Here is a 14,048-nt window from a genome sequence, read left to right as displayed (position 1 = left end):
CTTCAGGTCCATCCCATTCCACCCCCTGCCATGGCAGGGACTCCTTCCATAGCCCAGCTTTCCCTGGTCGTGTCACACTGGAATATTTCAGAGCCCAAACTAAATAATGCACAAGTCCCTCTGTGGCGGAGAATAAACCAAAGCAACCCCATAAATAATAAATAACTTTATTCAAGAACTGCAGTTTCAGATGGTTCTACAGAGAACAGCTTCTCGTGCATTACACTGGGAACAGTCTTGGCATAACAAAGTGATCCATAAGGAATATTCACCCCTTCCCGCTGTAATTCCCAAACCAAAGGATGTGCTTGTTTTATTATGACATGTCTGTATCGTGGTTTTTTTAATCTCAGACAGAAATCCAAGTTGTCAGGTGAATCTTCCATTGAACAGCAGAGTCTCTCCAACATTCCTGCTCAAGTTCCAACTTGGAAAACTTTGCTGCTGGTAATTACTGGGAAATTTGAGTGACATACCTGGAAAACGCCTCCACGGCCTTATATTGTCTATTAAATTAATTACAAAAGCCATGTTGTCTTCAGTGGAGGGAAAAGGAGCCCCTGGATTGTGCTCTAAGGGGGTGTCAAAGCGTCCCCTGACCCCCCCTTGCCTTCACTGCTCATTAAATGGTTGAATAACCCCAATTAATGCCACTAATAATTGATCACATGAACTTATTGCCACAAATATTTGCTCTAGGAACAGGAAGAGACCACTGCAAGAAACAAGTAATTGTCCTTCCCTTTGTCAGAGCTCAACAAAAGTGCTGGTGATTATTTTTCAACATTATTAAAAACATTATTTCATTAAACTTAAATAATCTGGGGAAACTGCAGGAAGATTAAATATGATTTAAAGGCTTTCTGGCCAAACAAATATTACTCTTAACTTACTAATGCTATTTTATCATACAAACAGTGCTTTTTAAGGCTACACTTAATGTAGTCTTGAATTTATGTAACGTTATTTAATTTACAGAAATTCTTTATGCTACAACATGTGGATAATTCTGTGTGACAAAACAGCACATGGACACCTGGAATACAGGGATTTTCCTGGCTTTTCTAGAACATCAGACTCAAACAACATCATCCAGGGACATCAAATGGAGATTTGGGATCATCACAAACTCAGCTGAGGGGAGACAGTTTCCTGTCTCCAGGGCTCTCCTGGCTCCTTAGAACAGGAGAAATGGTGACATCATTCCAGTTAAACTCATTTCTCCCACATATTTTTCCCATTAATAACTAATAAGTGCCAGCTGAGTTTCTTAGGACACATGGGGTGATTAAAAGCTACTACAGACAGCTACTCCAAACTAAACACACAGAGCATCAGAGGTACAAAACGGACACTTCAGGAGCAGAAAATGAGGTGCAAGCCCAGCTTATGAACTTAAAAATGATAAAGTATTGCCATTTTAGTATTTCGCTTTTCTTCATGTTAAAACAAGGTGAATGGGGGGGTTCTGTAAGAATTTCCAGTGTGATTTTAAAGAGAGATGTATATATAGTGGCTCTAATGTATTCCAATTCTGAGTAAGTATCACCTAAAAATCATTTCAGCCACATAAACTGAAGAGAATTTATTTTCTGTGCAACTTATAGAGTGGGGAAAAGTAGCTGCACTGCCAGGCTTGATAAAGTCTGAGACTGGTGCAGTTGTAGCAGAAAAACTTTGCAAATCAGTGCTTTTTTTTAACAGAATTGGTGATAATCCATAAAGTGCTTTCAGGCAGAAAGTTGTTGGGTTTTTAGTTCACTGAAAGGAGAGGGTTTAACTGAGGAGCTGAAGGTTGAGGAACATCCAGGAGGAGCAAAGGCACAACACAAACAGAGATTGGTCACATATCCTGTGTATTTGTATGGACATGAGCACCATTATCTGCTGGGAGAAACTCCATCCCGGGGGAATGGGGCCACTTATTTCCTGCTGCTTTTGTTGAGGGGGACGTGTGTTCCTTTCACACTGAGAGACTCCAAGGAATCTTTGGGCACCCTGGAACCTCCAGTTCCAAGTAGCTTCTCTCTGGAAAAAAACAACAACAACAACAATCACAATCACCACGGGAAAAGGAGGGATAAAACCTGCTGTTCCTCCTCAGGATGACAAGAATTGGCTGTTCATGAACACATTTGCTCCAGAATTGGATTTTCCTTGTGCTGCTGGAATTTCCTTTTTCAGGAAATCATTCCTACCTTATACAGATCTATATTATATATATTAATATTATTATATATATTATATATTCCTGCCTTATATAGGTAGGAAACGGTTTTTACCTTTTTGATCCATTCTCCTTGTAATTGATACTTCTGGATTTTGGAGCTTCTAAAGAGCTTCTAGTTCTGGATGGCCTGAACTTCATGACCTCCTTCTGCCACTCCTCATCAAAGCTCTCGGCCTCATCTGGAACACAGATAAATTTACATTTTATTTTTAATAAAGACAAGAAAATAAACATAATGAGTATTGGTGAGTTTGAGTAGTGATTTTTTATTTTGTAGTCCATGATTCTCCACATGGTCTGCAGCTATTTTTTGGGGAAAGAGGATTTGATGTGCAGACTTTCAGTCTGTTTAAAGTCCCTTTCAAGATGCCTAAAGCTGGAACTCCCACACTGGTGTGTGAAACAGTGCAAAGCCCATTAGAGAACTGCCTAAAAAAGACCTACTTTCATCCAGGTTGATGAATTCTTGGTTCATCTCCTCATCTCCAGTCTTGCAGTTCTTGGATTTTTTGATGACATGAGCCCGATCCTGGATGTGATGGCCAATGGCCATTTGTTCCAGGCCACTTTCAGAATCCTTAAGTGCTTTTCTTGTCTCCTTAACCTGTACAAAAAAAAAAAAAAAAGGGGGAAAAATCAGTATCTGTCCAACCAAAACAGAAATTAAACCAGTTCACAGAATCCCAGAGTGGTTTGGGTTGAAGGGACCTTAAAGCCCATCCCATTCCACCCCCTGCCATGGGCAGGGACACCTTCCACTGTCCCAGGTTGCTCCAACCTGACCTTGGACACTTCCAGGGATCCAGGGGCAGCCACAGCTTCTCTGGCCAACCTGTGCCAGGGCCTCACCTCCCTCCCAGGGAAGGATTCCTTCCCAATATCCCATCTAACCCTGCCCTCTGGAAGCCATTCCCTGTGTCCTGTCACTCCAGATCCTTGTGAAGTTATTTCCTCCCCCAAATGTTTTACATCTTTCCTTTATAAAAGTCAGGTTTCACAGGCTTTTCCAATTATCCCATTTACTGTGTTGGCTGAAAATACACCAACAAAACACAAATCAAGTCTATTTTCTTTTTGCCAACGGGCAGGAAGATTAACCACCACCTTAACTGGACATTAATTATTGGGGAAGGGGGGAAAAAAAACCAGTCTAAATTTACTACACAGCCAAGTCTTCAACATTCTCCTTGACAACAGAACGAGCAACACCCAGTGGCAAAATTCCCAGTGTGAGGAACAACTAATTATTAGGTTGTGGTGTTGACTGGCCTGAAACCCAGGCAACCACTTATCCTGCTGTCCAGTGGGTATTATTAGACCCACTGTGATGAGTGAGTGTGTGCAGGAGCTGGCACAGCCCCAGGGCTGCCCCTTTAGGGAGCAGTTCTAGGCTTTCAGGGCTCAGATTCCAAGGTCTGGGAAGAATTAGACACAACAGCTGCAGGGAAGTGGCTGGAAGGGCAGCTCCAGCTCAGGGTTATGTAATGCCTGAGGCAAAGGGGGCATCCAAAGGCAGGGCTGGCAGAAATAGATGCCTCTGATGGAGTCTAAATGGGCAGGAAAAGCATTAATTATAGCAAAGAGAAAGACATCAGAGGCTGCCTTGGAGAATCAGCTGTTCTGGCAGTGGTTTTCCAGTTTTGGATAAACATATAATTTATTTAGGTTCTACTTAAAGCACATAAATTACAAGGAGGAAAAGAGTCCTTTAAGAAGCCTTTAATACAAAGGAGTGTTTGAGAGACATGTATTTTCCTCACTTTCTACATTTTTGTTGTGTTGCTGGGGGGGGTGTCGGGCTCTGCTCCCAGGGATAAGGGACAGGAGGAGAGGGAACGGCCTCAGGCTGTGCCAGGGGAGGCTCAGGTTGGACACCAGGAGGAATTTCTCCCTGGAAAGGGTGGTCAGACCTTGGCAGGGGCTGCCCAGGGAGGTTTGGAGTCCCCATCCCTGGAGGTGTCCCAGGAAGGCCTGGCCGTGGCACTCAGTGCTCTGGGCTGGGGGACAAGGTGGGGATGGGGCACAGGGGGGATCCATGGGCTGGGAGGGCTTTTCCAGCCTCAGGGATTCTGGGAATGACAAGAGTAACTTTCTCTAGTGATAAGAACTTTGAGCAAAGCATGGTTTGGTGTGGCTCAACCTCCATCCTGGTAAGGGCAGCCCAGCTTTAGCTGGATGCCAGGAATACTCACCCCTCCCGGGGCCGTGCGAGTCTGGGCCGAGGCTTGGAAAACCTTTGGAGGTTCATCCCCCACTTTGGAGTAAGTCATCATGGAGGAGGAGCTGAACGTGTGTCCATCGGGGTTCAAGGACAGGTCATCCTACACAGCAACAGAAACTCATCAACAAAAGTGAAATCTGGTGGGTAACAGGTATTTCTCATTATTTTATTGTGATTAAATTAACCCTCCTGGCACCCCCGATAAGGCCTGGTGGGCAACACTCTCAATTTTATTTTCCAAGACTAAAGAAAAATTATAACCACAATATAGTCTGGGCAAAAAATATAAATTCTCACTGTCTCCTTGAGATCACTAACATTTTTCTGAGTGATATTTCAAATAACTGTCATTCTTCAATAGTTAATTTTAGAAGCAGTTTTAGAAGAACTTACAAATTTCCTGTGCATTTCCAGCATACTGTTCCTCATGTTTGACATCATCCTGTCCATGGCAGAAAATGGATCCCCAAAATCTGCATCCTGATAAAAAGATATCACAATTAAAACACACTCTTCTGACTCTTCCAGTCCTGAAGCTGTTTTTTTACATGCATTTTTAATGCAACTCAGAGCATCAGAAAGGTTTTCAGACTGCAATTCACACACACAGACAAGCCAAAATGCATCTTTTCCAAGGAAAACTGAAGGTAGCATGGAAGCCTGGTTGTGAAGTTGGAGATATTGGGAAGATGGAAGTGGAAGATTGGACACTCAGATGTCAAACTGGCCACAATATGAGTTTATTTTACAAAAGTTTTCATGTACCTTCCAACCTCATCAGGTTCTGCTGTAAAAGGACTGTGTGACCCTTCGTGCTTTAAACTGAAATAAATTCATTTCAAAGTTTAAAAACTGAGTCTGCAGCTTAAGCCCCAAACTAAGTAAAATTCAGGTACAGAAAATCTTCGGCTCGTTTCTTGAGTACAAGAATTTGGAATCCTTAAGGGCTCTGAATTACAGGCAGATTATAGATATTTTACAGGATATTCCAGCCCCCCAAATTACAGCAGAACAACACTCCAAGGCCAGTTGCAGTGGAATTCCCACATCCAGGAGCTGGTTTGCCTCAGCTGTGACCAGAGCTCCTGGTTTTGTTGGGATCACCCCCACAAACACGCTCAAGCTGCCAATGTCCATCCATGGGGAGCACTCAGAGTTTGGAGTCTCTCCAGGGATCATCCCATCCCTATCCAGGGATCAAAGCCCAGCATTTTTATTTAGCAAGGGGAAAAACAGTCTTTCCTGAAGGATATTATTCCCTGTCTCTGAATATTCACCCCCAAAGGCACGTTGCAAGCACAGAGCCCATGCTTTGGTTCCACACACAGCATACACCCACTAGCAGGAGTAGCAGCTACTCCTGGGATACTAACCCCTATCCCAAAGCCTGCAAAGGGCATGAGGGAGTAGCTTGTTGCCTGGAAAAAAAAGGACCAACAGCTTTAATTATTTTACCTGTTATCAGAAATAACTTCTATAGACAGCAGGTGACATTAAACACTTCCAGTCAAATCAAACCAGTCACTCAGGAGAACTTGGTAATTAATAATATCAAGTAGTCTCTGGGTATGTAGGAATATTTATACTAATGATATTGGACAGTGAGAGCTGCCACCACATTTAATAAATATTGATAAGGACGTACTAAAAGCACTTAGAGTTGGAGGTTGAGAAACATTTGTACACCACAAACCCCTTTGTGATGTGATTTAAAACACAGCTCAGAGCTCCAGACATGGCCTGAAATGCTCCACTCCAGCTGTGCAACCAACTGATTAAAATCAACAAATCAACACCTCTGCCCCACTGCCAGTGAGCATCCCTGTATGACAGGGCAGGGAGATCCTGGGAAACACTGGGATGTTTCCAGGAAACTAAGATGGGAGGCTCAGAGAAAGGCCTGCCCAAAGACAGGCTGGGCACACAGAAGGACCAAACCCTTCACAGGAACTGTAAGTACAAAAGGAAGGAATTATCCAATCCTGGAATATCCTCATGAACTCTTCAGATTTCTGGCAGTACACACTGGGCAGAACTGCAAAAAATAATCTATTTTTTCCTATATATCAAGTGCAAAAGGAGATCCTCTCAAATAAGCTGTTAGCCATAAAAGGTTTATAAACTTTGGTTTATAATACACACTGAAAGCTGTAAAGTAGTTGTCTAATACACAGGACAATCAAATAACCCAACAAACCTACATGACAGTGTCTCTTGAGATATTCACTCCATTCCTCCTGCTCCATCCCCTTTCCTCCTCCTTCCCTCAAAACTGACACTGCAAACCTGCTGGTTTCAAATTTGAATGCTTTGGTGACACACATGGCAGGTTTTACAACTAATTTAGTTTCTTTTAAAGCAGTTTTAGGCCCGCTACAGTTTAATTAAACATAAAATTACGACACTAGTAATCGGTGTGGGTAATTTGAAACGAGTGTATTTTACATGGCAGTAAGGGTTCAGCCTTTTCCTACATAAAAATCTAATTTTGAGTGTTTAAATCACTTGTGGAGCAAATGATGAGACTCATCAGTGCTGAGTCTCGTGTGACATCTGCCAAGTCTTTGGTGAAACATGAGGGACATCAAAAGATCCTGGAAAGATTCTGGCAGGTGTGGAATTCCTTTGTGCTTCTCAAACTCTCACAGCACTCCCGGACCTTTAACTTCTTGCTGCAACCAAAGGAAAGGTTTTCTGGGGCTCACATTGACCCCTCCCTGCAGGAGCAGGGACACAGCCCCCTAAGCTTTAAAGGCAGTTTGACATTTCCTTTACTAAAGGAAAAAAATCCAGGTTTAGGCACCTGCTGATCTAAAGCCTAAGGATCAGCAGAGCAAAGCTCTGCCCTAATTAGATCCAGCAGCTTCTATATTTGAAGGGACTGGCAGTGGGTGAGGAGGGGAAGGAATCTCACAGCTCCTCTCTGGACGTGCAGGTGACACACTGGGTTTGAGCTCTGCTTTACTGAGCTCAGACTATCTGGGCTGGACCAACCACTCAAACCTGGCCCGGAGCCACGAGCCCTCATCATGTGCCTTTATCTTCCAACGGTTTTTAAACTCCAGTGGGGTCCATTCAGTAGGAGATTTGCAGCTGCCAAACATGTAGAGGGAAAGGAACCACCTCCCAGTGTATCTCCTCTCTAAATACAGCACTGGGATAAGGCTGAGCTCCAGCAGGGCAGCAGAGAACTGTCCTGAGAGCCCAGAGTCGAAAAGATACTTTATTTCAAACACAGGTCACTGCCAAGGTCTCAGTTTCAGTTGGCAACATCCAGAAATACTAAATTTTGTATCAATTTCCCTGATCTTTAATTGTTACAGGCTTGTATCCAGAGCAAACATTAAGAATCAGCCCAAATAGAGAGTGTGAAGCCTTTATTCACTGCTGCAAAGATGAAACTGTGTTTAAAATATCTACTTAGGGGGTGAAACACAGGGGTGTGACAAATATAAATAACCACAGGCAGGGCACTAAAGTGCATAGGGAAGGCATAAAGATACCAGGGAGTGGTTTGGGTTGGAAGGGACCTTAAGAGATCATGTCATGGACAGGGACACCTTCCCCTAGACCAGGTTGCTCCAACCTGGCCTTGGACACTTCCAGGGATGGCAAGAGCCATATCCAGGTACCCTCTTAAGTTAACATAAAGAGGGAATAAGTGTTCAGGGAAGTCTCTGTCCTTGGACATTTTTTAATGCCTTCATGTAGCAGAAACATTTCCTACATAATCCTGACTAAACCAAACGCTTGGTTTGTCCACGGAATATCGTGTGTGACTGAGCAGGGAACACCCAGAGCTGAGCTCAGCTTGGCAGGGATGAGCCCTGGGCCGGGAAAGAACCAAGAGAGGGGTTATTCCCATGAAACAGCGGCACCAAGGTTCCCAGGGCCGTGTTTCCCAGGAAATGCCCGTTCCCCGGGCGGTGGGACACGTACCCTGCGGGTCCCGCGCGGTGCCAGCCGGGAGTCCGGGCGTGTTCTCCGCTCCAGCGCTCGCTCCCCTCTGTCCCTGCCCTCGGGCAGGCTCGGGAACGGCTCCCTCCCGAAGGGCTCCGAGAAGCTCCTCATCACCTGCCTCATGTGCTCATGGTGGGCAGCAAAGGGATCCCTGCAAAACACATTCCGCAGGGTGACTCGCTGGGGTTCATTCCGAGCCACAGCCAAGGGCTCTGAAAGCTTTCAAACCCCGGTTTTCAATCGTTCCACGTGGTTCCTTATGCAAAAACCTTTATTTTCATAGGACCCAAGTGGTTCCTAATGAACTCTCTTGTTTCTCACTCTCGATGTCTGTATTACTTTTTCCTTGTCTTTTCCAGAAATACTCCATCCTTCCCAGCCATCTCCCACTCCAGCCTATGTTTATTCTCTGCCAGGAACTATAAACTCACCTATGTTTTATTTATCTCTGTTTCCACCTCCAACACCTGACATTAAAAGAATTTATTTTTGATTTTCCCCCTTTCATCTTCCAAAGCCTGGCACAGTCCTACTCACTGACCTCCTCATGTCCCACTGGATTCCCCCTCCTCACCCCTCAAATTTATTCTGCTGCCAGTTCCCATCCTGCTTTTCCTCCTCCTTGTCCCAGATGCTTGAAAATCCACATTATCCTGTAAATTCAGGCCAGCTCCATCTCCTTTAGTCACCCACTGTTGCATCTTTGCCTTCCCTCTCCACAAATCCTGTTCCCACATCCCTTTTCTCTGCTGAGGAACAAAGATTCCCACTGACTTTTTGTGTTCCTGTTGGTTCCCCCCCTTCTCCTCTCCCAAAAACCTTCAGAACCCCACTGGCATTCCCAAAGTTTGACTTGCAGGGAAAACACTGATCAACTTTCTTAATTTTCTGCATTTTCTAATTTGGACAAGAATTAAATATTTCCAGTTGAGGCCAAAAGAGGAGCAAACCAGGATTTTTTCAGGAGCACAACAGATGAGCAGCTGTGGCCTGAGGTCCAAACTCCAAATTAATACTTCCCATACAAAACCATGGATTATTTCCTCCCTCCACCTAATTTCCCTCTTTGCCATTCCACTGAGAGCCACTCTATTAACATGAACAGTCACTTCCCAGGTATGTTTATTTAGACTTAACAGCACCTCATCCTCCCTCCTCTCAATCCCTGGCACTCCCCACACCCTCATCCCTCCTGGACACCACAACCTTTCCCGGGATATCTCCTGAGGAAAAGCTTCAGGCTGTCCCTCCAACTCCTTCCCATGCCCATTATCTCCTGGACAGCCTTTCTGCTCCCCAGCCCTTATCTCGAGCCCCCAGTTTCCACCTCACGTGCCCAGTTTGATCCTCTGCCAAAGCTGCATTTAATTACTTTTTTTTTCCCCTCTAAGTGATAAAAACATGACGCAGGATTAATTTGCAAACAGGATTTTTAACTAAAAATATTCCTTTAAGCTACACCCAGACTTAAAATCACCCAGTGCGAGGAGATCTTTAGAGTTTAAATCATTTTAGTGCTGTCCTGGAGCAGCCTCTGCCCTGACTCCCAGCTTTGGCTCCAGCCCTGCCATGATAAGGAGCTGTTCCCACACTTCAGGATGAAGAACAGATGGAAAAAGTGGAGGCACGAGCCAAGAGGAGGGAAGAACACAAACACCTCCCCAGGACCTGCACAGTTCCATCAGATCTGCAACTTCAGATAGTTTGGTCACCAAACACAAATAAATAGGAACTGTATTCCAGCAGGAACTGATCCACAGCAGGATTCTCCCCAGCCCCTTCCAGTTCAAAAGCAGGACACTCACAAACTACCCACAACACAGGGGCAAGACAAGACTCCAGAGATTTAATGGAAACAGGGAAAACTGGTGGAATTTAGCATCAAAACCACGCTGTAACACACCTCACCTGCACCTGGAACCCTGGGGGGTTGTGGTTTGTTTGTTTGAATTAAAGATTTATGACACACCTTGGAAATCCAGCTCCTCACTGCCAGGGACAGGGAAGCAGGACACAGAGTGTGGAGAGACAGCTCAGGAACAGAACTGAAATCTCCCAGTTCCCTTGGGATATTTTAGGGAGCCAGCCCTAAAAAGATCCAGTGTTGTCAAGCTTTGGTATGACCTGGAGTGGGCAAAACCAAAGGAAAGGGAACAGAGAATCCATCTGGGACACAAGGATTCCAGGGAATTAAACTCTGATGGCTCTGATGACTGAAACTCAACCCACAGTTACAAAAGGAGGAGGTCACCCTTAAAAATAGAGATGGACTGGACAAGTCTAAGTCTCTGCAGTGCAGGATGCAAGACTTTCAGATCCTTGCTCCAATCACTGATTTTTATGGGATGGCAAGAGGTGTAGAATACTCTGATTTATATTGATTACATCTGACTTTGATCTCTTTTAGGGGGAAAAAGATACTTTTGATGAGAAAGACATTGCTGTTATAGCATAAAAATGACGTAGAAAGGGAGCTCCATAAGAATGTTGCACATCAACTTTATGTCCTTCACGTGTTACAAACTACATTATTTTTAAAGTTAAATTCTGGATGGAGACCAACAATTTATACATTTGTTGTTCCACTACTCTGCAGTAACAAAATTTTGTCCACTGCATATTAACCTGACCTTCACCTGACAGTCAGGTGTTTGCAGGGGTTAATAAAGGGGACAGCTCCAAAGTTTAAGGATCTATTTTCCAGCTAAAACCTTTCAGGGTGTTATAGCAAAAGCACAGTTTTACTTCTTACTGGAGGGTGTGAAAAATCAGTGTCTTTTATTCTTCTTGAAAAGTGTATTTTGCCTTAGATATATTTCCTGTTGCTAGATATATTTCTTGCTACTGGATATATTTCTCAGATATGTTTTTATTAGATAATATATTAGACATGAACATTAGATATCCTTTCCCCCCTCAGGACACTGAGAGGCTGCAGTGGCAGATCCCCTCTGGAGATAACAGCTGGCACAACACCACAAAAGCTGTGCTTTGGTGCATTAAAAGCACAGGCCAAGTGCTCTTGGCAGGGAAGACACAGGTCCTGCACCTGCCCAGGGTTCCAGGGCTGGATCCAGCTGGACACCTTTGGTGAGTGACTGGTGCTTCCCTGGGACAGCTGCTCACACTGAACCCAGGCACTATTTCCAGTTCAGCATCCAAATCTCTCCTTATGAGGCAACACAAGCTCATTATTACACTATTTGGAGATAAGATTATCTCAGTAATAAGCTCATTTCTTAACGATATGCAAAACAGATTTACAAGGATAGAGCCAAGAAAATGAGTCTCAGTATCCACCTCATCTCTTTCACACACACTCCCTTCCTCTGCCTCCTGCAATCTTCTTTTCCTACGTCAGTGTCTACAATAACAATAAATAAAATTAATAAATAAGAAGAAAGCCACGGATATTTCAAACGAGACTTAATTTCCATTATTACTTTAATTCCACGCACAGGGAAGTTTCCTGCAGGGAACTCAGGAGCTGTTGTAACAGCAGGAATATTCCTGGAAACCAAGTGCACTAATCCCTGCAGCAGAGCTTTGGGAACTCCCCCCCTGCTCGGAATGTGCTGGAGCTCAGCAGTGGGTTGTCCTTTGAGCAGCCTCAGCCACAACACCCCGTAACCAGGAGATCAGACAACAAACCCACAGCACAGGGCCTGATTCCCCTTCCTCATCCACCCCCCTGGCCTCACCCCTGATCTTGGCTGCAATTAAATCCCTCATAGTTTTTCTAAAGATTAACAACAATTACTGAGGCTCCTCAGAGTTCTCTGATGCCATTTTCACCTGCTGTTATAAGATTAGATTCTGACCAAAGACACAACACGGGGCCAGAGCAGATAACTCAGCAGTTTGGGCTGAGGGCAGAAGGACTTGCACAACTCTCTACTAAGATTTAGATTCCAGTGGCAAAAGAAGATTCCCACAGGGAATCAACTGATCTCAGACTTGAATACACAGACATGACCCACCACTGTGCTCACGGTGTAGAAATAGAATCACAAGTTTGGGTTGGAAGGGAACTCAAAGCCCATCCAGTCCCACCCCTGCCATGGGCAGGGACACCTTCCACTATCCCAGGTTGCTCCAAGCCCCGTCCAACCTGGCCTTGGACACTTCCAGGGATGGGGCAACCACAGCTTCCCTGGGCAACCTGTGCCAGGGCCTCCCCACCCTCACAGGGAAAAAGAACTAAAAAAAACCAATCTGCTGAGAAAAAGCACCAACGTCCCTTCGAGAAACAGCACAAGGAGACAGTTTGTCCTCAGCGCTCTCATGCACGTGTTTGCAAAGTCTGAACTGAAGAACACCGGGTGCTGCCTGTAGTGCTGGCACTGACAAGAGCCCAGAGATAGCTAAACAAATAAATAAATAAATAAAAGCTGCAACACTCAGCCTCTGTGTTTAGGAAAAAAGGACAAAACACAATCAAGAGATTCCATCCAAGGGAGGTGACGATTCCCCCTCAGCCGGTGCCACCACGAGACGGGGGTTCAGCCCTTCCCAGCCGGGAGGGGAGGCAGAGACACGGCTCTGCTGTTGGACATCGCTGACAGCCTTTAACCTCCTGCTCGGCTCCGGGGGGGCCCGGACGGTGCCGGGTGCGAACACAGCGGCGGTTAAACCGCACCAACCCCGTCCTTCAACCGGCACCGAGCCCTGGAACCCGCACAGACACCGTCCTTCAACCACCGACCCCTCTGACCCGCACCGACCCCGCTCCCGCGGCGCCCGGAGCCGCTTCACCGCCGGCCGCCCCTTTACAGCCCCCGACTGGCCCCTCGTAACACAGGCAGTCCCTTAGTCCCCCACCAGTCCCCCACCTTAGTCCCATCCCAGCCGCCTCTCTACAGCCCTGGACCGGTCCTTCGCAGCCCCACGTCTGCCTCCGACCCACCACCCCTGACGGTCCCCGGAGCTCCTTGTCACCTCACATGCACCCCGACCGCCCCTTTACAGCCCCAAACTGGCTCGCCCGGAGCGCCGGTCCCCGCCCACCCCTCACCTGAAGAAAGGATCCTCCTCGAAGCACCTGCCGAGCCCCCCGAACATGGCGGCGGTCCGTGCGCTCTGCGCGCCCCCGGCCCCGCGCGGCCCCTCCTCACCGCGCCGCGCGCCGCCCCGCCCACCACGTGACCCCTCCCGCGAGCGCTCCCATTGGCCACCGCGCCTCCAGGGGCGGGGCCTCCCCCGCGCGCCGCCGTTGCCGTGGCAACCGCGGGGCCGCCGCTCCGGGAGCGTTCCCGGGATCCGGGAATTGGGGGAAGCGGGAACGGGGAATGCGGGAATCGGGGCCGCGCTGCGCCTCGGGATGTCCCTCCTGAAGCCCCGCTCTGCCCCGTGAGGCCGCGGAGGGCGGCCCGGCCCAGCCCGGCCCGACTTGGGGAAGAGCCGGGGGGCGCAGGCCCGGCCTCAGCCCGTTCCTGAACAATTTTAAAAATAATTCTGGTTTTTCCAGTAGATGGCAGTAAAATAATAAAGCTGCGGCCCCTCTGGCAGGAAAATAAAGCTGCGGCGCCCTGGAAACACTGCGTTGGCCTCAGCACGACTGGAAAGCATCAGGAGCCTGCCCTGGAATATCCATAAACAGCTATTCCAGGGAAACACCGCGCTGAGGACACACGGAGC

The 14,048-nt window shown here is 46.6% G+C and overlaps 1 protein-coding gene across 2 annotated transcripts; it reads right to left on the bottom strand.

Moving 5' to 3' along the window:
* Positions 1 to 151: 151 nt before the first annotated feature.
* Positions 152 to 13,557, bottom strand: MLF1 (myeloid leukemia factor 1). 2 transcript variants are annotated; one of them, XM_032697813.1, is made up of 8 exons: positions 13,426 to 13,557; positions 8,391 to 8,562; positions 5,825 to 5,869; positions 4,845 to 4,931; positions 4,423 to 4,551; positions 2,675 to 2,834; positions 2,283 to 2,409; positions 152 to 2,028 (listed from the first exon to the last, which is right to left on the bottom strand). In XM_032697813.1, exons 1-8 carry the CDS (start codon positions 13,470 to 13,472, stop codon positions 1,923 to 1,925), a joined length of 873 nt encoding a protein of 290 aa, XP_032553704.1. In that variant the 5' UTR covers positions 13,473 to 13,557; the 3' UTR covers positions 152 to 1,922. The 2 variants fall into 2 exon arrangements, with proteins under 2 accessions (XP_032553704.1, XP_032553705.1); XM_032697814.1 differs by lacking the exon at positions 5,825 to 5,869.
* Between the last annotated feature and the right edge of the window lie 491 nt (positions 13,558 to 14,048).

The sequence above is a fragment of the Chiroxiphia lanceolata genome, chromosome 10 (assembly GCF_009829145.1).
Source record: "Chiroxiphia lanceolata isolate bChiLan1 chromosome 10, bChiLan1.pri, whole genome shotgun sequence".
In the NCBI taxonomy this organism is placed as follows: Eukaryota; Metazoa; Chordata; class Aves; order Passeriformes; family Pipridae; genus Chiroxiphia; species Chiroxiphia lanceolata.
This window is presented reverse-complemented; position numbering and strand designations above follow the sequence as displayed.